Genomic DNA, 23,410 nt, shown 5'->3' with positions numbered 1-23,410 from the left:
AGTGTAAAATACATTAAGATAAGCATATAAAAAATTATATTAAAAAAAGTATTTCTCATAATTAAATGAGGGATTTTTTTTATAGGCAGCTAACTAAAATATTCCAATTGACACTTAGAACAGGGGATGTGCCAACTGACTGGAAGACAGCAAATGTCATACCAATCCACAAGAAAGGGGACAAAACTGAGCCAGGAAATTACAGACCAATCAGTCTGTAGGATCTTAATGAAAACCATATTCTTGGTGATAGTCAACATGGGTTTAGACAAGGCAGATCATGTCTTACTAATTTATTAGAGTTTATTGAACATATTGAGTTTATTGAACTGCAGCTGTGGATCATGTGAAGCATATGATATGATATACTTAGATTTTCAAAAAGCTTTTGATAAGGTTCCACACCAAAGACTGATCCTCAAATTGGAAGCTGTAGGCATTCAGGGCAATGTAAGTAAATGGATTATGAACTAGTTGATGTCTAGGAAACAGAGGGTGTTGATTAGAGGAGTTGCTTCTAACTGGAGTGAGGTTGTTAGTGGAGTTCCACAGGGATCAGTACTAGGGCCTTTGCTTTTTCTAATCTATATTAATGATCAGTTATTGGCAGATGAAATTCAATGTGGACAAGTGCAAGGTATTACATGTAGGTAAGAAAAATGTCCACTATTATTACACTGTGGGAGGAATAGAACTGGAAGAAGTAACGCATGAGAAAGACCTAGGAGTCTATGTGGACTCCTCACTTTCTCCATCCAAGCAATGTGGGGAAGCAATAAAAGGCAAACAGAATGTTAGGGTATATTGTCAAAAGTGTAGAATTTAAAACAAGGGAAGTAATGTTCAGACTGTACAATGCACTAGTTAGACCTCATCTGGCACCACACTTTCCTCTAGAGCTGGGGTGTCCAAACTACAGTCCGTGGGCCAGATACGACCAGTTTATAATTGATAAACGGCCTGCGAAATGGTCTGTAAATTAAAGTTAAATGTGGCCCATGTGTGAATTTTCCAAAAGAATTACCCAATCAGGCGCATCATATTGCATTGTCATTAATTGTGTTACATTAATGCATTACTGGCTCCACAGGATTAGGGGACACGTCCAAACCTATGACATTGTGTATATGTATAATATTCAAGTGATTATATATAGACTTGCTGATAAAATGGATACTTTTAAAACTGCTTCCGTGTATGCTTGATCCTCAACGTTCTGACAGGTACCTAAGGCAATGTTTAAAATCAGTCAGAGGACTTGTGACAGATTAGAATTATTTTAAATGGGAAACCGAAACCAGGAAAAGATAATACAGTATGGGAGTTTGTAAATGTTATGCAAGATCTTCAACATGAAACAGTGGAATATAAGTAAAATATACAGTTTTATTTATTTACATGTTGCATTGAATTAATACTGCCTTTAACAATGGTACATATTGCATTTCCATTGTGTTTTCGTTGTTCCAATGTACATTTTAATTACATACAACATGATCAGACCTATATGCGCTAATATTAAGCTACATACCTACCTGTTTAACAATAATAACTAAATAATAAATGCAATTTCTTCAAATAATCTAGCATCTGCACGCAGGGCAATTATTTTTGTATATATTTATTAATAATCATACTCAAATGCAAGATTATGCCACGCAGTACGATCAGAAAACATAATTATTATAATATTAGGTAGGTTTATGTAGCCTAATATTAGCGCATATTTATTTATTATTTTTTCCATATCAGAGTACTCTGTGGTAGGAACAGCCACAAGGCATTTTTGTTTAACAAGAAAACAAGCAGTGCGATGACACGGTTCACAGTCGCCAACAGCAGCAACATATTGCGCAGTTCTACCGCAGCCTGGACCCTACTGGGCTCGCTCATTTAAATCCCCATGCAAAGAGGATACTCAGGTTGTTCGGCTCAATGTATATTTGTGAGCAGATGTTCTCGTGACAAAAGTCATGTGAGAACCAGCTTGACTGACTCCCATCTATGGGACATTCTGTGAGTGAACGACCAACTTTTCACCTGATTATAATGACATACTTGGGACCAAGTCACAGCTTCACTGCTCACATTAGTTGCAACACCAGTGGGTACATTCTCCCAAGACAAGCCTTATGTTTTTATCAGGCTATCGGGGGGATAAGTCCTTTCCCCCCCTTTTCTTTTTCTTTTTTTATATATATGCTATGATGATTGTGATGCTGTGATTAGTAGGCTCTTAATTACATTACAATATTGTCACTGTTATGTGGCATACCAATATGGAAAGAACTTTTTTATTTAGGCCTACCCGTACTCTTTATTTTCTATGATTTCATACTTGGTTCACACCACAGCTATAATGTTATTGTGTCTGTGAGCAGGTTTTCTAAGAAAAATGTTTAATTTACATTATATTCAAATTATTTTACTTATATTATATTTTAATTATATTCTTTGATTTGTATGTGGCCCCTCAAACTTTCACATTTGGCCAACTGTGAAAAAAGTTTGGACACGAGAACTGCTCTAGATGCAGTTCAGAGGAGAGCAACCAGACTTATTCCAGGTCTGAAGGGAATGTCCTACTGAAAGACTGAGGAACTGAACCTTTTCACCCTGGAACAGAGGAGACTACGTGGGGACTTGATTCAAGTCTCCAAAATCATGAAAGACATCGACCACATCGAACCAGAGGAGCTACCTAATTACATTATATAAGTGGGCAAACATATTTCAAATATATTATTATTATGAAAAACAGGGACAGAGGTATAAACTTTAAAGCTTATCCAGTTGCGTGTAGCAAACTAACCCCAATCATGGGAAAAAACAAACACTGCAAAGCTGGTCTGGGATTGAGTGTTGAAGGGTGTGCCACAGTGCATTTCTGTTCTCACGTCACACGAAGGCTGCACTTAATGAAGGGAGAAGGAAGCGGTTTGGGACGAAGCTCAAAATGTGAAAATGTAGAACTTACAGTGGTAGCACAGGAATGATGCTGAATTACATGAATCTAAAGCACAATTTACAGTCTATTACTATGACTAGGGCAGGATCTGGCACAGAGATGTGATCGTAATTGATATGCTGCTGATTTAAATTGATCCTGGATTCATTTCTCAAATAAGATTACAAAAATGCCCCGCTGCCACGTGCTACATCAATCGAGAGCTGTCAGCCATCTTTTCTTTCTTTCACGAGCACATATTTTTATGTTTTAAAACAAAACAATATGAAAAAACTGTTATTTTATTGTTATATTTACAGATAAAATTTTAGTGATACCAACAGGATGGCATTTCCATAACCCTCAATTAACACCTCCTAGCTGAAGTACTTTGGGCTATGACAGTTTAAACTGTTTTTTAAATTTTAAATGTCTAAATGTTTACAAAATTAAAGTAACTCTAACACCCTAATTACAACTAATTTAAAGAATATTGTATTATTTTGTTACGCCATCAGAGTTATCCTGACTTTTTTGTGAATTAGCAAATCTATTTAGAAATGAGGTTAGCAAACAAATATCACCACATTTTTTATTCCACTGTATAAAATGGTCTTCTTGATTTCTTCAGTTAATCTAGTAAAATTGGCAACAGATTTGTACTTTAGAACAATACAATTGTATTATGCCTGATCTGGGATTACAGCTGAATTATTTGTGTGTAACTGAAGGTAAAGGCTACATAATCTTCCATTATTCCATCTTCCATCTATATAATACAAGTCAGCTAAATAAATAGAAATACCAGAGGTCATTACTACCTTTGTCTACTAAACAGACTGCACATTAGTGAGAGAAAGATCATATAGTACACCTGTTTTTTACTTATGAAGGCAAAAGTACAGGCAGAATTTGAAAAAGTGTTCTGAAAACCATTCAATGCATAGACTTGATTTTCCTATGTGACCTTTGTATTGACAAGTAAATGTATTCAAAGCAATTTGGAAGTACATTGAGTGTGCTTACTGATAGTTAATTTACTCATTCCCAGCATTGTAAGTATAATGAAATATAAAAAGGAAGACTTACTTCTTGAACTGTTTCAGGAAAATCCCCACATTCATATTTCTCTTGGAATCCAGAATACAGATCTAAAACAAAACATTGAAATAAGCAAAATCTTGAAAACAGAAGTATACATTGTGTAAACGTATTGTTCTCTTATGGGGTTTGGTTCTTTTTTCTCCAACCATTGGTTTATGATTAGCTAGGTGTGCAATATATGCACCTGTAAAAACTACATAAAACATTTATTTTTAGAACAAATCAGAGATTCGGTTAAAGAAAAGGTGCAAGGGAAATTCTTGTGCTGTGATAATGGGGAAATGCAATATTAAGATATGACCCTCTAAACCAAAACATGTGTTCTGTTTTGAAGTGAGGCTAGTCAACAGAGCATTTCCAGTTATTCTGGACCTTAGACCTGCCTGGTGCCTTGACAACAGAACAAGCTCTGTTCTGCAATTAATACTGCATCACACCACAGAAGACGGGTGAAATTCCATATGGCACAGACACAATGCACAGAAACTGCTCAGCTAAGTTAAAATATAACTACACGCTTATTGAGATTCGCCTTATATACTATTACATGAAGAATGCTAGTACTGAGCTTAAAATGTACAAAGTCAAAAGGAAAAAAATAATTTCTGTCAACATTTAAGACAATAAAAAAACTTAATTAAAAATTGGAGATGGGTATCAATTTCTGTACCCATAAAACATGACCATCGTAGCAGAGAAAAGCTATTGATAAATGACTGTACCAGGAAATAGAAGCATTTTAAAAGCCCTAAGCATATATAAAGGCAAATATAAATGATGAGCTGTGTGGAGCTGTGGGGAGAACCACCCCTGGTGCCCTGACAGCAGGAGCTAGCAGGAACCTGTTCTTTTAATCTCAAGGGTTTATGCAAATAACAAGTAAATACTACCAGCAGTTTCAGTTCCTAGTGCAAGTAGGAAAGGGTGGGGACAAACAATATACAGTGATGTACCTGATTTCCAGATATATTTAAGCCATATTTTTCACACCCCTGTCAATTTTATTTACTTCACTCAAAAAGGTTGATATAAGTAAATCTCTATGTGTTGTATTAAAGTATCATGGACCACCAAAACATGAAATAGGCCTATACAGCAGACATACATTGGTATAGCATACACCGATCAGCCATAACATTATGATCACTGACAGGTGAAGTGAATAACACTGATAATCTCGTTATCATGGCACCTGTCAGTGGGTGGGATATATTAGGCAGCAAGTGAACATTTTATCCTCAAAGTTGTTGTGTTAGAAGCCTGAAAAATGGGCAAGCGTAAGGATCTGAGCGACTTTGACAAGGGCCAAATTGTGATGGCCAGGCAGGGTGCCCATGCTGACCCCTGTCCACTGGACAATGGACCACAGAGCAATGGAAGAAGGTGGCCTGGTCTGATAAATCACGAGTTCAAGGTGTTGACTTCAAATACCTCCAAATTCCTCAGATCTCAATCCAATCCAGCATCTGTGGGATGTGCTGGACAAACAAGTCCGATCCATGGAGGCCCCACCTCGCAACTTACAGGACTTAAAGGATCTGCTGCTAATGTCTTGGTGCCAGATACCACAGCACACCTTCAGAGGTCTAGTGGAGTTCATGCCTCGACGGGTCAGGGCTGTTTTGGCGGCAAATGGGGACCTACACAATATTAGGCAGGTGGTCATAATGTTATGGCTGATCGGTGTATAAAATACAGGACACCTGAAGCATTTAGAATTATTCTCTTAATATTTTGATGGATTTTGTAATGTGGATTTTAAATGAATGTGATCGATGAAATGTGTTGGGGACCGGCACCAAATGTGTGCACCAGACCAGTGTTTGGGAACCAATGCTCTACATGACTGCATTTTCTAACTTCTTATTTTACAACAGATAGCGGCCCTATAACATTTTAAATTTGTACTCTCTGTGGCAGATTAAGGGACATTGTGACATTCAACAAAGACAACAAAGGAGGCAAAAGCAGCATAAAAAATAAGATTTAGAGAGGCAACCCTGAACAATGGTGAGTTTATATATAATGTATTGGTTGTAATAATAATAGGTTTAGGCTTTCAGTCTTTAAAGATTTAGAGGTATAGCTTAAAAATTACAGGATCATGTTGTCAGCAAGGCCTCTAAAACATATCCCAAGAATCACATTTTAAATTCTTTACTGAAACTGCTATGCTAACCCCACATCACTCACCTCCTCACTGGTCTCCTTATTGGAAGTCCTGAAGCCACCTGTGGAGTGCCGAGCCCCTGCTGCACCAGACCTGCCCTCCTCCTGCTGCCCAAATAACTCCTCAATAGTTCTGACATCAATCTGGTATTGCTGTTGCCTTGCCGTCAATGTCCAGATGTTGGGTTTGCCACGGACTTTATCCTCAGGGATGGTCTTCCAGAAAAAGCTCCGGACCCGTTTCTTGTTGCGTAAGCCATGAAATGGACTATCCTCTCCTGGTTGAGGAGGTGGTGGTGGTGGGGGGATTCCAGGTGGTGGGGGTGGGGGTGGTGGTGGTGGTGGGGGGGTAGGGGGAGTCAGAACTCCTGGGCTACTGCCCGAGACAGATGTGGTTTCAGGTGGGTTTCCAGGCATCACAACAGTGGTATTAATATTGTAATTTTCTTTTTCATTGTCAAGGGAAAAATTATTCATAACATACAATCAATATGCCACTATGGCACAATGAAGGCATTAGCATCAGAGGTAGGAGAAAAAGGTGTATGGAAATGTCTTTTCAAAATGTGATAATGGAGTTGATCAAATGCTCTTTCATCTTTGACTCACCAATGTAACTTGTAAATGGGGTCCCTTATTCAGCATCCCAAGAGTACTGGGCTATAGCAAAAGATGAACAAAAAAGCAAGAACAAGTTAATACTAAAATTGATCAAAATTATTATAATATGCATGCTTTATACCAAACAATGTAGGGTGTATGTATAGGCCATGCCTCTTTCTCTAAATTGTAACAGATTATTTAAGAGAACAAATGCCAGTGTGGAATACTGTTTTTCCCAAAATAAAATATGTAAAAATGTTATCACTAAAAACACTGCACAGAGCAACACATTTTTAACAATCGCATGTTTTTCAAAAAACACAATGATTCACAACACACTATGCTCAATGAGATTAAATCTGCAATTTCTTCATTTGCTCTGATAAACTGATCTGTAAAGGTCAATTTTTAATTTAATCTAGCTAGGGTTGGGCGGAATACTGGTTTTAAGGTTTACCATGTGTAGCGGGTGAGACTGGGTAGTCCCGGGGATAAGTGGTTGCACCAGTTTTTGGACGATTTAGTCAATTAGGTCCCGATTGCCTGCCTTATACACCTTGCAGTGGTTCTAGTGGTAGAGATTGCAGCTCATAGCTAAATGAGGCAGTCCCTGTTGCAGCCTTCTTTCCCAAGTTTTCCAGTTGGTATTCCACCTGCGGCTTGGTAAGTGACTACACCACTTAAACCCAGCGTGATCTTGTTATATTTTGTACTGATCAGTGTTAAAGGACGGGCGTGTGCATTATTTCCTGATCGACTGAGGTATTGTTTTTATTATTGGTAGCTTGTTTTTAAATAAGCCGTGGCTGGCGTTTGATAATCTCTCTTTTCTTGTTTTTATTGTAGGAATCCAGACGTACCAGTCACTGTTTCTTTTAGTGGGTTTTATCTATTTTAAGACTATACTTTGCAATCTCTTTGTGGAGTTAGTGCAACTTTGCGCTTGAAACTTGTATACTTATGTATACCCTTTAACAGGTCACTTGAGAAGTGTGGGGTTTAGCGCTTGGTGTTTCTGACCACTAGATTAAGTTAATTTACACTTATTTGAGATTTATGCACTGTGTGATTGGATTATGCACAGTGGTGCAGTTTAAGCAGTGTAATTGTCAGTTAGGGATATAGGATTATTTTGTGTGTGTGTTTTTAGAAAAAAAAAAAGAAACTGGTTGGTACAAAGAAGAGCAAGTTTTGGGAAGAATTGCATGACCTGGGGTATGGTAGTTGTGGAGAAAGTAATTATATCCCTGGCTACAGTAGATTTTCAAAATTATGGAGCAAGAGTTAGAATTGATTAGCCTGCGGGACCAACTGCAACAGTTAAAAGCTGATGATGATACACCTGGCCTGGGAGAAGGAAGTGGTTTCTAGTGCTAATGCAAGGCTGGCTGGTCTAGTCCCAGAGAGGGCCCTGTAGAGCGTCTACTGTATGTTCCCAGAGAAAGAAAGTGTCCAAAATTCTCAGGGGGGCATCAGTTCAGCTAGTACTCTCTCTATAGAGGAGTGGGTAGAGGAGACTCACTTGAGTATTGGAGCTCGGCATATGTCTCGCACTGACCAGGCTTTATTCTTGTTTGACCATTGGGGAAAGCACGTGCCGAAATACGATATCAGTCTCGGGAGGAAAGGGAAGATCCAGACAAGATTTTAGAAGTTTTGTCATAAGTATACGGGTGCTCTACCTCTTATGTGCGTCTGCAACCTAAATTTGGCATCTGTTAAGTCGGATAATGTCTCGGAGCTGAATGAGTTGAAAAGTGTGATCTCCCGACAACAAATGCAATTGGATAGACTGTTAAAAGCTATGGAAAGGTGGGGGCCAGGGCAGGGCCCACAACACTCAATCCAGGCCAACTCTAGATATCAGTTTGATCCCTCTGGGTGTCCAATTTGTCTGAAGCGTAGTCAATCAGGTCATATTGCACGGTATTGTCATCAAGGGCAAGAAGTGCGGGGAGGGGTTGAAAGCCAAGATGCTGGCATGACTAGGCCACAGTCTAGGAGTACTAGTGGGCTGGCGGAAAACTAGTGTCTTCTGATGTATGGAGTCAAACATTGAAGGGAGGCGTATTGGGCTCAGGAAGTACAGCTCCAGTGTGTCCTACATCGTTCCAGCGATTGGTGGGCCATTGTCCAGTGGTTAATGTTATTATGGGCGGGGTTAATGTCTCTTGTCTACTGGACACCGGTTTCATGGTAACCACAGTCATAGAGGGTTTCTTTTCATCTTGGGGTCGGGAGCGTTTGCCTGATTGTGGTTGGCTTCAGCTTAAAGCAGCCAATGGACTGAAGATTCCTTATGTAGTACCTGGAGCTGGAGGTAATAGTATTGGGGAAGTTAATTCCACACTGCGGGGTGTTGGTTGTTAAAGACCCCCCCCCCCCCCGATATCTACAGCCAGCAGCGAAAAGGTGTTATCCCGGGGCTACTGGGCATGAATATAATCAGTGCCTGTTAAACCGAGTTATTTAATCAGCACTTTTTGCTTCTTCCCCAGCGCCGCAGGTGGACCCCGACTGGAAGCAGGTATTGAAAGAATGTCAGCAGACTGAGGCAAGGACTGAATCCTTTAGAGAGGGTAAGTTAAAAGTACAATGGAAGGCCATTTTTAGCATTCCCGCCGGTAGTATGTCATGGGTAGAGGCCACTTGCCCTGGGGGAGTAATTCCAACCAGTGGTCTGCCCTTTTTGAGACTCAGCTTCCAGGAAAGGGTAGTTTACCAGAAGGACTCTTGGTATCCTTAGCGCTAATAACTGGTAGGGGGTCTTGCCCATGTCCCTGTAATTAATGTAGGAACTAGAGAAGTATGACTTAGCGCACGAGAGGTGTTCGGAACCTTCGGCTTAATCCAGTGGATGAAAAACTGGTAAAAGATCTCCTAGTTAAATATAGGATGGTCTTTGCAGTGAATGAGGTTGGCCTGGGCTGCACTAGTTTGATACAGCATGAAATTCCTCTGTCAGAGGTACCACCAGGGCTTAATTTGTGCCGGAACAAGCCGGATCCGGATCTGGTACCTCCGAATTTACCTCCGGATCGCCAACCCCAACTCCTCCCCGATCATGCTTGTGCAGAAGAAAGATTGCAGCATCCGAATGTGTGTTGATTACCGCCAACTGAATGCTAACACCTGGAAGGATGCCTACCCCCTGCCCCGTATAGAGAAGTCTCTGGATGCTCTAACTGGTGTTAAATGGTTCTCCACCCTGGACCTAGTTAGTGGCTACAACCAGGTACCCGTAGCTGAAGGGGATAGGGCAAATACTGCATTTTGTACGCCTTTTGGGCTATTTGAATTCAACCGCATGCCATACAGACTGTGCAATGCCCCGGGTACTTTTCAGCACCTAATGGAACGGATTTTGGTGACCAGAGTTTTCACTCTTTGTTGCTATATCTGGATGATGTGGTCAGTTTTTCCTCCTCTATCGAACAGCATTTGAAGTGCTTGGAGTTGGTGCCTTTGCAATTGAGGCAACAGGGATTGAAAGTGAAGCATGGCAAATACCATTTTTTCCAACACAAGGTCAAATATCTAGGCCATGTGGTTTCATCTGAGGGGGTGGCAACTGACCCTGAAAAAACTACTGCAGTTTCAGAATGTAACAAGTCATGTAACAGAGCTGTGGTCTTTTCTGGCTTTTGCCAGTTACTATCGGCGGTTTGTGGAGGGGTTTGCTAGAGTGGCCGCACCCTTCACCATTTGATGGCGGAGCTCATTAGGATATCCAAGAAGGGCAAGAGAGACTCTGGGTTTATCCAGGAGGGATTATGGACTGAAGCTTGTGATACTGCATTTCAGGTTTTAAAGTCTAAATTAGTTTCTGCCCCTATATTGGCCTATGCATGACAGTATAGATACCGCTTCTTTTGCGATGCATGACAATGATCCTAATGGTATACATGGTATATGCCCTTCCTGTGACATGAGCCCTACTGGTCCTACATTGCTTTAGAAATATAAATGGATTGATAACATTTATATAATCCTATACAGTGTATATAACGCTCACTGAGCAGTCTCCCTTACTTTGGAAGCTAACTTGACATCGGACGCGCATTAGTCCTACTTGGCTCTCTCACTGCTTGAACCACCTCCCTTTGACGTACCGTCCTGTTGATCTTCATCACTGCAATTTTGTGTTGGAAAGAGTGCTATACAGTTGGTCATTAGCAATGACTGCTTCCAAAGGAAGCCATCATCACTAGCCTCGGCCTCTTCATCTGCTGAAAAATCTGGTAGGCCTGTCGTCCCTAAACAAATAAAGCTGGTCGATTCATTCTCTTGCGGTGTGCCATAAGCAAGAAATAGTAAAAAGTGGGAAGAAATTACATCGGCGGTCACGTTTCAAAGATATGATACCTGTCAGTACCGTGGAAAAACCTGGCTTCAAACGGCTGCTAAACACAATCGACCCCCGATACAATTTGCCTTGCCGTAAATATTTTTCCCAGGATGTGCTCCCGAAACTGTATTTTAAAGTTCGAGAACAGCTGTCACAGAAGCTCTCTCAGATAACGCATTTCGCGACCACTTCCGATCTATGGACGAGCCGAACCTGCGAACCCTACATCAGTCTTACCATTCATTACATTGATGGCTGGGAGCTGAAATCCGCTTGTCTGCAAACCAGTTACTTTCCGAATGAACACACAGGGGAGATCATCGCAGATGGATTACATGACGCACTTGTGTCTTGGAATTTGAGAGAGGAGCAACAAGTTTGCTTCACAACTGATAACGGTAGCAATATTGTCAAAGCGGCTGAATTGAATAAGTGGACAAGGCTGCAGTGTTTCGGGCATGTCAATATCAACTGCAGTTTCCAAAGTATGCGTGTGTGTGTGTGTGTGTGTGTGTGTGTGTGAGAGAGAGAGAGAGAAAGAGAGAGTGTGTATATGTGTGTGTGTGAGAGACGGATATATATATACACTCACCTAAAGGATTATTAGGAACACCATACTAATACTGTGTTTGACCCCCTTTCGCCTTCAGAACTGCCTTAATTCTACGTGGCATTGATTCAACAAGGTGCTGAAAGCATTCTTTAGAAATGTTGGCCCATATTGATAGGATAGCATCTTGCAGTTGATGGAGATTTGTGGGATGCACATCCAGGGCACGAAGCTCCCGTTCCACCACATCCCAAAGATCTGGTGACTGTGGGGGCCAGTTTAGTACAGTGAACTCATTGTCATGTTCAAGAAACCAATTTGAAATGATTCGACCTTTGTGACATGGTGCATTATCCTGCTGGAAGTAGCCATCAGAGGATGGGTACATGGTGGTCATAAAGGGATGGACATGGTCAGAAACAATGCTCAGGTAGGCCGTGGCATTTAAACGATGCCCAATTGGCAATAAGGGGCCTAAAGTGTGCCAAGAAAACATCCCCCACACCATTACACCACCACCACCAGCCTGCACAGTGGTAACAAGGCATGATGGATCCATGTTCTCATTCTGTTTATGCCAAATTCTGACTCTACCATCTGAATGTCTCAACAGAAATCGAGACTCATCAGACCAGGCAACATTTTTCCCGTCTTCAACTGTCCAATTTTGGTGAGCTTGTGCAAATTGTAGCCTCTTTTTCCTATTTGTAGTGGAGATGAGTGGTACCCGGTGGGGTCTTCTGCTGTTGTAGCCCATCCGCCTCAAGGTTGTATGTGTTGTGGCTTCACAAATGCTTTGCTGCATACCTCGGTTGTAACGAGTGGTTATTTCAGTCAAAGTTGCTCTTCTATCAGCTTGAATCAGTCGGCCCATTCTCCTCTGACCTCTAGCATCAACAAGGCATTTTCGCCCACAGGACTGCCGCATACTGGATGTTTTTCCCTTTTCACACCATTCTTTGTAAACCCTAGAAATGGTTGTGCGTGAAAATCCCAGTAACTGAGCAGATTGTGAAATACTCAGACCGGACTGTCTGGCACCAACAACCATGCCACGCTCAAAATTGCTTAAATCACCTTTCTTTCCCATTCAGACATTCAGTTTGGAGTTCAGGAGATTGTCTTGACCAGGACCACACCCCTAAATGCATTGAAGCAACTGCCATGTGATTGGTTGGTTAGATAATTGCATTAATGAGAAATTGAACAGGTGTTCCTAATAATCCTTTAGGTGAGTGTATATCAGTGTCTCCATTGCATGTGTGCTACCAATGATCCTTCACTAGAAAATAAAGAATCTTACAGTAACCTCTGATACAATCATGTACGAATTCAGTCTTCATGTTGTACTTATAGAGCGGGGGTAACTGCTGACTGGATGCAGGGTATTAAGCACAGCTTTATTATATTTGAGAAAAAACAAACAAACAAAAAAACAAACATGTAATGCCATTAACTGAACAGTGCATATATATATATATATCGGTATTTTCTCCCAAAATATGCACCACTGGGGGTGATCACCAACTTGGCAATAGTTCCAAAAACAAAACACATTTTTTCCCAAACGTCATGTTTGAAACACTTGGTGTCTTTATTGCACACACTTTTGTTGCACATCATAGTATTGAGTAGAAACTACATAGTTGGGATATGTTATCAGCTGCATATAACCACACAAATATAGGGTCATTTCAGTACGAATTTGGTTGAGAATACATGCAGTGTTATGCAATCATTAAAATGTTTCTGCAAGCGCGGTATCCAAAAATCATGTTCGATCGCTACCTAACAGGGACATATTTTTTTGCACTCTGCACCCAATTCGAGCATTTTATTCTGCATACATAACTGACTGTTGGCGGAAAAATAATAGTTGCTAAATTTAGAAGGCTACTATGTGTAAGGAGTGGAACGAGCATTTTTGTTTGAAGTGTCTAATTTGTGATAACAGATTTTTCCTGTTATTTTGTTATATTGTTATTATATTGTGATCCTGGTTGTCTTATATGTTCATTTTAACATATCCACAATGTCTGCAAGCTCCTTCTCATCCCTGGCCCTAAGTGGAGGAACAACCTTCCCACTGATGTCAAAACACTGAGTCCCTGACCTCCTTCCGGCAATTACTCAGAACACATCTTCTCAGACTCTACTTGTAATTTTGTCATTTATTCTCTTGTAAGATTGCACTTATACAACATTTTGTCATACTCTTGTCTTTGCATTACTTGCACTTGTAGTGTTTATTTTGATTTCCCCAATGCTCCCTTTCCCTTAGCTCTTAACTTTGACTTAACATCTAGTCTGCACTTATCAGCTTTTTCATTCTGGGATGTATATTATTTACTGTATATCTCTTATACACTTGTGTAAATTGTGAATTTGTAAAATGTATTATGCTTTGAATTGCACTGTATTACTGCACTTTGTATTGCGCTTATATTTTGTAAGTCGCCCTGTACAAGAAATAAATAATAATAATAATGCATCTGTGGGTGTTCATGAGAGTCTGATTGCTACCTGTTTGGGTTATTTGTAATTTCTTTCTGATGTTTTTCTGGTGTAGACTTGCACAAAAATGTGTCAGAGTGAAACAGTGAACAGTGAATCTAATAACAAACAGTGCTTGAGATCTGTGGTCGTGTTCGTGTTACGCAGATTTCCGCAGTTCTGCGCTGCTCCACCAATGGGATCTGTGGACTTGTGCAGCTCTGTGCAGAATGTATCTGCCAACAGTAGTTTATTTATTTATGCAGAATAAATGCTCTTATTGAATACTTATGTCCTTTTCATGTACCGATGAGAAACACTGCATGAATTTTCATCCAATTTTTTACGAGACCAACCCTATATTTGTGTGGTAATATGCATCTGATAATAGGCTATAATCATGACTCTAGTTTATATTCAATACTATGATGGGCAAAAATGTGTGCTTAATGACACTGAGCGTTTCAAACTCGACATGGGACAAAATAGTAAATAATGATCTAAACGTTTTATTTTGTTATCAAGACACACATTATAAGTCTAAATTCTGCTTATGAGCAAGTAAGGCAGAAAATAATTTAGCCATTTTAGTTCAATAATGTATTTGTTTGTGATGACTAGAGCATTTGAGAAAATGGCATCTAAATTTAATTACATTTAAAATTACATTTAAACAATGTATTTTGAAAATATACAATATAACTAATAAAAAAATGTTTCTTATGAAAGAGCACTATCCCCCATTGGCCAGCATGCCTGTGGCACCACTGCGTTATTCTACATGTTATTGTTTCATTATCGACGATCTTTACAGCAAAGTGTTGTGCAATATAATGGAAATGTAAAACAAATGTTTCAACGAAGATTGGCTGTTTTTTCGATTTTTATTTGCTAAATGCTAAACACCCCCAAAAAGCTTGCAAAATTGGTGTATCATGGAGGAACAAGCATTTTCTGGGTTCATTTAACCAACATAAGTTTAAATTATTATGCATTATTTATTAGGTTTAATGGGTCAAATGCATTGAACTGAACCAGCATACTGGAGATGATCCAATGTTTAGTATGCAGCTCCAAACTAACTCTAGTTGCAATTGATCCATTATTATTATTATTATTATTATTATTATTATTATTATTATTTATTTTTTTCAGTATAATAGTATTATTATTATTAATATATAATGTTGACACAAACTCTGAACTGTGGAATGGAGTCTTTTTATTATAGTTAACCCAAATGTTAAGGTTACTGTGTTCTGGTGTCTTCAGTATTTACTACTTTCAAGTAGTAAAAATACACTGAACACAGGATATATTCCTCCGATTTACACTGATTCACTATTTCCGACACAAAAACATGCACTAGCACAAAATATAGCTGTCTGATTATCTTTTTTACAGATGTCTTTAGATAAGGCATTTTAATTTAATAATCTCTGCAGCATTTTTCTTTTGGCTACAAATCTGATTTGCCTGAGTTTCCGGGCCAAATGTTCATGCACATAATTATTTTATGAGTTAATAACGCTTCATATAAACTCCCCCAAAGTATGTGCTTGTGTCTGTTTTGCAAGCTGACTATGAGCTGGGTGTGTAAGAATCACTCTCTCTCTTCTGTCACCACCCTGGTCCGGAAGAGGAAGTAACTATGGGGGAGTTTACATGCAGTGTAATTAACTAGTGAAATTATTACAGTGGCATGCAAAAGTATTCACCCCCTTGGACTTTTCCACGTTTAATTGTATTACATCATGAAATCAGAATGGATTTAATCAGGATTTAATCACTGATCAACACAGAAAATGTCCATAATGTCAAAGTGAAAAATAAAATCTGCAAATTGTTCTAAATTAATTACAAAAATACTTGAATGTGTAAGTAATCACCCCCTTGGTAGAGGCATCGTTGACAGCAATTACAGCCATGAGACTATGTGGATAAGTCTCTACCAGCTTTGCACATCTGGACACAGCAATTATTACTCATTCTTTTTTGCAAAATTGCTCAAGCTCCATCATGTTAGATGGGGACTTTTGGTGAACTGCAAATTTTCAACTTTTTCCACATATTATTAAATGGATTGAGGTCCGGGCTTTGACTGGGCACCTCCAGGACATTGACCTTTTTGTTTTTAAGTCACTCCAGTGTGGTTGTATGTTTGGGGTCATTGTCCTGCTGGAAGATAAATCTTCTCCCAAGTCCCAGGTCTCTTACAGACTTCAGCAAGTTTGCTTCCAGGATTTCTCTGTACTTTGCTGCATCCATTTTGCCCTCTATCTTTACAAGGTTCCCAGTTTTTTTACCAGGTACCAGGTTTTTCCCATAAAGGCCACTTTTGTGAAGCACCGAGGCTATTGTTGCAGTATGCACAGTGTCTCCCAGCTCAGCCGTGGAAGACTGTAACTCCTTTAGAGTTGCCATAAGTCTCTTGGTGGCCTCCCTGAAATCATGTGATACACCTTAATTGCACAGAGGTGGACTCCATTCAGCTAATTATGTGACTTCTAAAGACAACTGGTTTCACCACAGCTCATAGCAAAGGAGGTGATTACTTATGCATTCAATTATTTTGTTTTGAATTTGTAATTAATTTAGAACAATTTGCAGATTATATTTTTCACTTTGACATTATGAACATTTTCTGTGTTGATCAGTGGCTAAAACTCCTGATTAAATCCATTCTGATTTCATGTTGTAACACAATGAAATCGGGAAAAGTCCAAGGGGTGAATACTCCCGAGAGCCACTGTATGTGCTTTTATGAATAAATATTGTTGCACCTTATTTCAAAAGTCTCTTTCCTTTACAATGTGACTACAAATATCCTCATCTCTGACTGCAATGGCAAATGCAATAATTTCTAAAAACTGTTTTTCTTTTGCGTGATGCCGTTGAACACTCTAGTCCCAGGATGCTTGCTACCTGATAGTCCATGAAATGTGTAAAATTAATTCAGGTGAACATTCAGTCACAGTTCCCCAAAACTTTGGGATTATCTGCCGACCAATGTCAGGGAAGATCCTTCTGTGTTAGCCTTTAAGTCCAGGGTGAACACATTTCTTTAGTCTATCATTCCCTAAAAAGTATTGATGTTTAACTGCAATAAGAAACATGGCTGATGTGGGCCAATCAATTTTCAGCATTGCATTTATATACATATTCATTTTATCTGTGAAATTATACATAATACTCATAAGACTTCATATATTAACTGATATTAACATAGGAAGTGTTGACAATTGTTTTGTAAGTTGTGAAGTATAGCTAGCATGCTACAAGGTCATAAATACAAACCTGGTGGAAAAACTAAAGGATATTAATATAATAATTATAATTATTTATTATTTATTTCTTAGCAGACGCCCTTGTCCAGGGCAACTTACAAAATATAATAGCAATAATTGTAAACACAACACTCCTTTTTTTTGGGTTCCTTCTCCAAGTTCACAGAACTCCAAATTAATATGTTTTCAACACAAACATGATATTTCAGTTACAAAATATTAAGTGTAGGCTACTTGATCACTAAACCTGCAATTTGCTTGAACAGATTCTTACAAGCACCTTATATACATACAGAACATTTATAATATCAAACTTAATCAAATTAGTCAAATCAATCAATAATATTTTAATGATTTGTAATAGTTTATTATTATTATTATTATTATTATTATTATTATTAATAATAATAATAATAGTTTAATAGCAATAAAACGATGTTAATTTGTTAGGCAGCAATGAAAGTAGATCAGCAAAGAATAAGCACTGTGAGCTACTGACCTACCTTAGTCAAATGATGTCTGAAACCACCTAGCACTTTTCCCAATGTCTCATAAAGGTTTATCAGAAAATGACTGAATTGGAAGTGAACTGTCACACTTACTAGGGCAGCCCAGGGCCGGGGGGGGTTCTTGTGTTGTTGTCAGACGAGGGGGGTGTTGGGGGGGTTGCAAACCAGCAGGGGACAGATTAATCAACTATGTAGAGTAGTTTACCAGCTACGCACTTTATTTACATTGACTATAGAGTAGTTTGAACTGTTTTCATTATAACTCATTAACCTAGCGAAATTCATAAGTACATTTGAGGACATTTGGTTAGATAGTTATGACAGAGTGAAATTAAAACAATTTAGAGAAACCACTGTTTGCCTTGTGAAGTCATCTAACCTATTTTTGATGTCTGTATTTTCTTTAGTGCTGCTAATAGGCGACATTTCCTTTGAAACAGTACAGTTTGGCACTCGAGTCTCTTGACTTGAGTTGCGTCACGCAGATACATTTTGGTTGGCCCAGGGCACGCTACGTTGACATATTATCACTGACTTGTCTTCCCCTAAAGCTGAATACATGGCATTCAGCTACTACATAAAATACATCCGCAATCAGTACATAAACGTGTCTTTCCAGGGCCAAGAACAAACCAAGTCATAGAAACAAAATATGACATTGAGGATGAGGTCAGGGGTGCCCTGGTCCATGTGAAAAGGTGAGCACACAGCAGGGTGTGTACAGTAGTCATATATGGGAGAGAAACAACAACGTTGTTCATGTCATTTATTTAAAACAGCATCATAAACCACAATTCACACATCCATTTTCTTACAGGTGTAATATTCTTTACCATAAAAAAACAAGAACTATATTATTAATTCAGTTATATGTAAGTCATAACTAAGATGAGTGGGCCGAATGACCAAGACATAAAACAATGAAGGCGTGTGGCTAACTTTGAATGAGTCAATGGCCATTCATAATCACACCTAATCCAGTATCTCAAAAGTCAATGGCAAGCATGACCGTCCACTTTATTTAAATTTCGTGTTACATTATCATGAGGTCATCATGTTAAAAGCATGATCAACATTTTTGAGTTGAACTAATTGTATTTTCCTTATTGTCAGAAAGATGTTGTCAGATGCAGCGTGAACACTATTTTCTTATACCAAAATCAGTTTGCTTATTCATAGGCCTACGTTTGATGTCCTTAGGGATATTTAAAAAAGAAACCCTGATCTATGGACTGCACACACTGACTCAGACTGAGCTAATGAAACACACATGAAAAGTGCTATGAATTGTATCTGTACGCTTTAAAGGGAAGGGCTGCGTTTCTATGCCAGTCGTGGTGCAAAGGGAGTCGGGGACCCGGGCTGAGAGGCTGGCATCACACCCGCACATTGGCTTTGTTGGGTTTTATATGAATGCTTGTATCTAACTACTCTTCACCAACTCACACACAACAATACAAATCAGGTCGGGCTTTTTTTCCACTTACTGATCAATGAACTGCCTTCTGAAAACATAAAACCATTTCAAATCCTTACAGTATCGCAACACTATAAAAAAAGGAAATATGCAATACTGTGACTTCAGCCAAGGTCATAAGCCGTACAGTTAAACACATTATTATTTAATGACGGCTTCAGTCGACAACAAGTACACAGTGAGCTGGACCTGCTCATGCAGCTGTGCGTAATGGAAACATCAGCACCTGCTACAGCGACTCCAAACAAGAAATGACTTTAATTTCACATTGCCATGATTGCCATGAGTTTTCTTCACATCCTCTACATGGCAGTATATATCTATATACATATACACGAATATACATCTGACCCACAATGTACCGACGCTGTACGTTACGTCAAACAATAATTTCGCAATATTTCGGCATCAATTGGGCTGCACAGCACCACTGACTTTGGTTCATTAATATATGTAGGTTATAGATAACAAAACATGACAACATCGACAGCAGTAACTCACCATTAAATATATTCCGGTATCTCTAGTTATTTCCTAGTCAGGGCAAGCAGAATTGAGCGTTACAGTTAAATCCTTAAAATAGGTCTCCGTGGCTCCCGGCTGCTCCGCGCAGACCTGCAGGAACTGGACACGGCAAGCAGCCAGCTCCACGCATGCGCAGCTGGCCGCAGGGCCGCGCTCAGGTGATAACGCAGTCCCCACCCTGTAGAGAAAGGGTGTAAGAAAGGGCCGTTTAAAGGGACAGCGTCAGCACCCCCCTGCTTGGGGTGTGCATAGCTTACACCAGCTTACTACAAATAAATATACAAGGCTGGCTGGTTTGGTATGTCCAAAGGAAATCATACAATCATGTGTGTGTATGTGGTGTTTGTATTGTACAGCCACCAGTTTTATATACAGTATGAAATGGGCATGTTTTAACAATACAAATGCATATATATAAGTCAAATCATTGATCATTACATGTACTATGGTTGTTTCAGCTTTTTAAATAGACACAATTGGAGTAGCTTTATGCTGCAGTGAATGGATTTGCATGTTTCCATCTGTTTAACAAGTCTCTTTTGCATTGCTCTTGCTTCCTATACACGGCCTGCAAGATGGCCATTGTGACTAAACATGAGGCGGAACAGAGGTTGTTCTCCAGGCTCAATTAAATTTTTAACACTAAATTGACCATCTTTATTCAAATTTGAAGCTTGAGGCTTCATTATGAAAGATTTGTGTGCACATACATCTACGGAAGAGGAATGATGTGTGCGGTTTGTGTTGCATATATATTAAGCATAATGTAATTGTAATTACTTCCAGAAATTTAAAAAAGCACTGAAATGTTTTCTAGGCACCATAACAATGAACCAGGTGAAACACAAATCCACACACTGTAAGTATCAATTGTTTTTGCATGCTATATTCTATATATTTATAAGGACTCTCCATTTATTAATGTCATAAATACAAACAAACATGTCCCAAAATAAACTCCCTGATGCCATTTAAACATAAAAACAATGTATTGGTTGTTATTTGTATTTGGAATATGTCTCTGATCTATACATATATTGTATTTAAAGTGTTTCTGTTTCCATTCATTTTGTTTCCTTCACTGTTACATTATGCTATGTACAGAGGTATATGAAAATAAGTTAAAACCTTGTTCATTTAAGTTGGAAGTGTCTGGGTACCAGCAGAGATAGAATGCAATGATCATTCATATCCGATTTGTTACAGAAGCGGCTGGCTGTTGCTTTACTGGCCACTCTAAATTAACATGATCAAGGAACTACTACTACTGAGTGATTATGCAGATCTTCAGTAGGAACAATGCATTCAGTCAAGTCTCTGACTACAAGTACAACAAATTCCAGTGAAATGCAAACAAGGCCAATTGAACCCCTGCTCTTGGAGATCAAGACAAATGGAGCAAGAGTGTCTATACAAAGTGGTGACGGGCTGTATTCGAAACCACATTCAACCATACTACACGTACTACAAACCAACATTTCAGTAGTATACAGTATGCATATTGGACGTAGTATATGAATTTGAAGAATGGTAAAAGTACCCGGATGGCTTGCTACATTCGCCAAATTATGCAGTATACAACCACAGCTCACTACAGTGAATACTGCATCCCATCATGCTTCACATGAGGTCACATGACATATATAGTACACTTGAATCATCTTCATGCAGCGTACTGTACTACTTATTAGTCAGAAAATCAGTATGTGGCATACAATGTGTACTTATGCTGTATGTAGTATGCAGTAGGGTAGTATGTAGTTTCAAATACAACCTAGGTGATGGGATTCCAATGTTCTATATGACAATGAGCTGGTTTCTCATTATTGAAGTACCACCAAGAGATGTACCTAGGAATATAAATGGCAATACAATCAAATCCAATAGTATAAATAGTACTTGGCTTCATGCACAATTGGAGTCACATGTTCATCATGAAGACCTTCCTATCCTCTCCGACGCTCCACTGTACAGACGTTCTGCTCATGAGTTCTCCCAGTAGGTTCAGGTAAACCAGTTTATTTGTATTACTGTAAATGCTGGTGGTTCCTTTACTGTCAAATGCAGTTGTTACTATACATGCAATATCTGTATCCTAGAATCAATAAATATTAGGTAAAGTTATGTTGATCTGTGATTATTTTAAAACGTAATTAACGAAAAGACGAAATATTTTTCACCTTTTTTGACCAAGGTATATTTCCACATAAAGGTACTTCTTGTATGCTTTATATAACCCTGTTGTTTTATAGTCTGCTTTGCAGTCTTTGTTTTCTGTATGTATACGAGTTTCCCTGAAGGCAGGCCTCTCACAAAGCATCAAAACAGGTCGGGTTAATGGGACAATCTTTTTATTTATCTGTAAATCTAATTTTGGGTTTTAGAAAAACAAGGCCTGAGAGTTATTTCTTAATTAAAAAGTAATTTTTTTTATAAACAACCACAGAATATTGTTGTAACCTGTTAAGAGATATGTGACAACCACACTGCACTGCAATATACAATGTAATGCCTTGCAAATACACTTTATAACCCATATAAAATCATTTAAAGTTACACCTACAAGGACAGAAAAGCAAAGTTAATTAATGTCAAATAAAGCTGTAGTAAACCAATGTCTGATGTCTTTTTTAGTCTTGCCTTCTTGAGTTTTATAAACCCTTTCTGGTTGTTTCTAGTTGTGTGCTAAAGGTGCTTCAGTCGTATTATTTTAGTAATCCATTTAACATGAGGTGGCAAAGACGAGGCACAACCAATTTACAAAGATCTTTACCATTTGTCTTACAGCACTTTGTTCAAATGATTAAATGTAACATTGAGAAAACAAAAGAAATAGGATACTACCTACGTACAAGAAATATATACTAGGATATCTGCACCCTATAATAAGTATCTCCAAACACTTAGTCAGCATGAAGTCAACTGCATTTTTTATGTTTTCCCCTGATATTTATATCCATTCCTATCACTGTCTTTGACACTGATAGAATAACTTCACTCCCAAATTCTCAAAACCATATACACCTATATAGTCTGCTGTTAATGTTATGTTGATTTTAAAAAACAAATACATGTGAAGGTGAATCTAGAACTTTAAAATACGAATCATTCCATATAAATTATTTGCTTGTGACAAAATCCGTGCTCCCTAATATTTATGCTTGTTCACAAGTAAAGTATGGCATAGTCTACTGCTATTATTATTTATCCTGTTCTTGTATTTAATGTATTATGCCTTTCAATTATATGTTGATTTTACATGCATCTCCTTGGCTAGATCTCACAAAAGAGGTTTTAACTTTTGTGCCAACTTTTTGTAAACTAATGTTAAATTAAGAATATGAAACTATGTATTTAAAGTTAAATTGTGCTTCTGGGTGATGGGTCAATTCCAGGTG

The 23,410-nt window shown here is 38.6% G+C and overlaps 1 protein-coding gene across 1 annotated transcript in view; it reads right to left on the bottom strand.

The window, feature by feature from the left end:
• fhdc1 (FH2 domain containing 1) overlaps positions 1–20,107 on the bottom strand; it is a 48,338-nt gene extending 28,231 nt beyond the window's left edge. The window contains exons 1-3 of the mRNA XM_066718472.1: positions 19,989–20,107; positions 6,245–6,880; positions 4,037–4,098 (exon numbers count right to left, since the gene is read on the bottom strand). Coding sequence (XP_066574569.1) covers positions 4,037–4,098; positions 6,245–6,697 — 515 coding nt within the window. The 5' untranslated portion in view covers positions 6,698–6,880; positions 19,989–20,107. The remainder of the gene's footprint in view (positions 1–4,036; positions 4,099–6,244; positions 6,881–19,988) is intronic.
• Between the last annotated feature and the right edge of the window lie 3,303 nt (positions 20,108–23,410).

This window comes from Amia ocellicauda, chromosome 12 (assembly GCF_036373705.1).
Source record: "Amia ocellicauda isolate fAmiCal2 chromosome 12, fAmiCal2.hap1, whole genome shotgun sequence".
Classification (NCBI taxonomy): Eukaryota; Metazoa; Chordata; class Actinopteri; order Amiiformes; family Amiidae; genus Amia; species Amia ocellicauda.
Note: the sequence above shows the minus strand (reverse complement) of the source record. Positions and strands in the feature narration are given on the sequence as shown.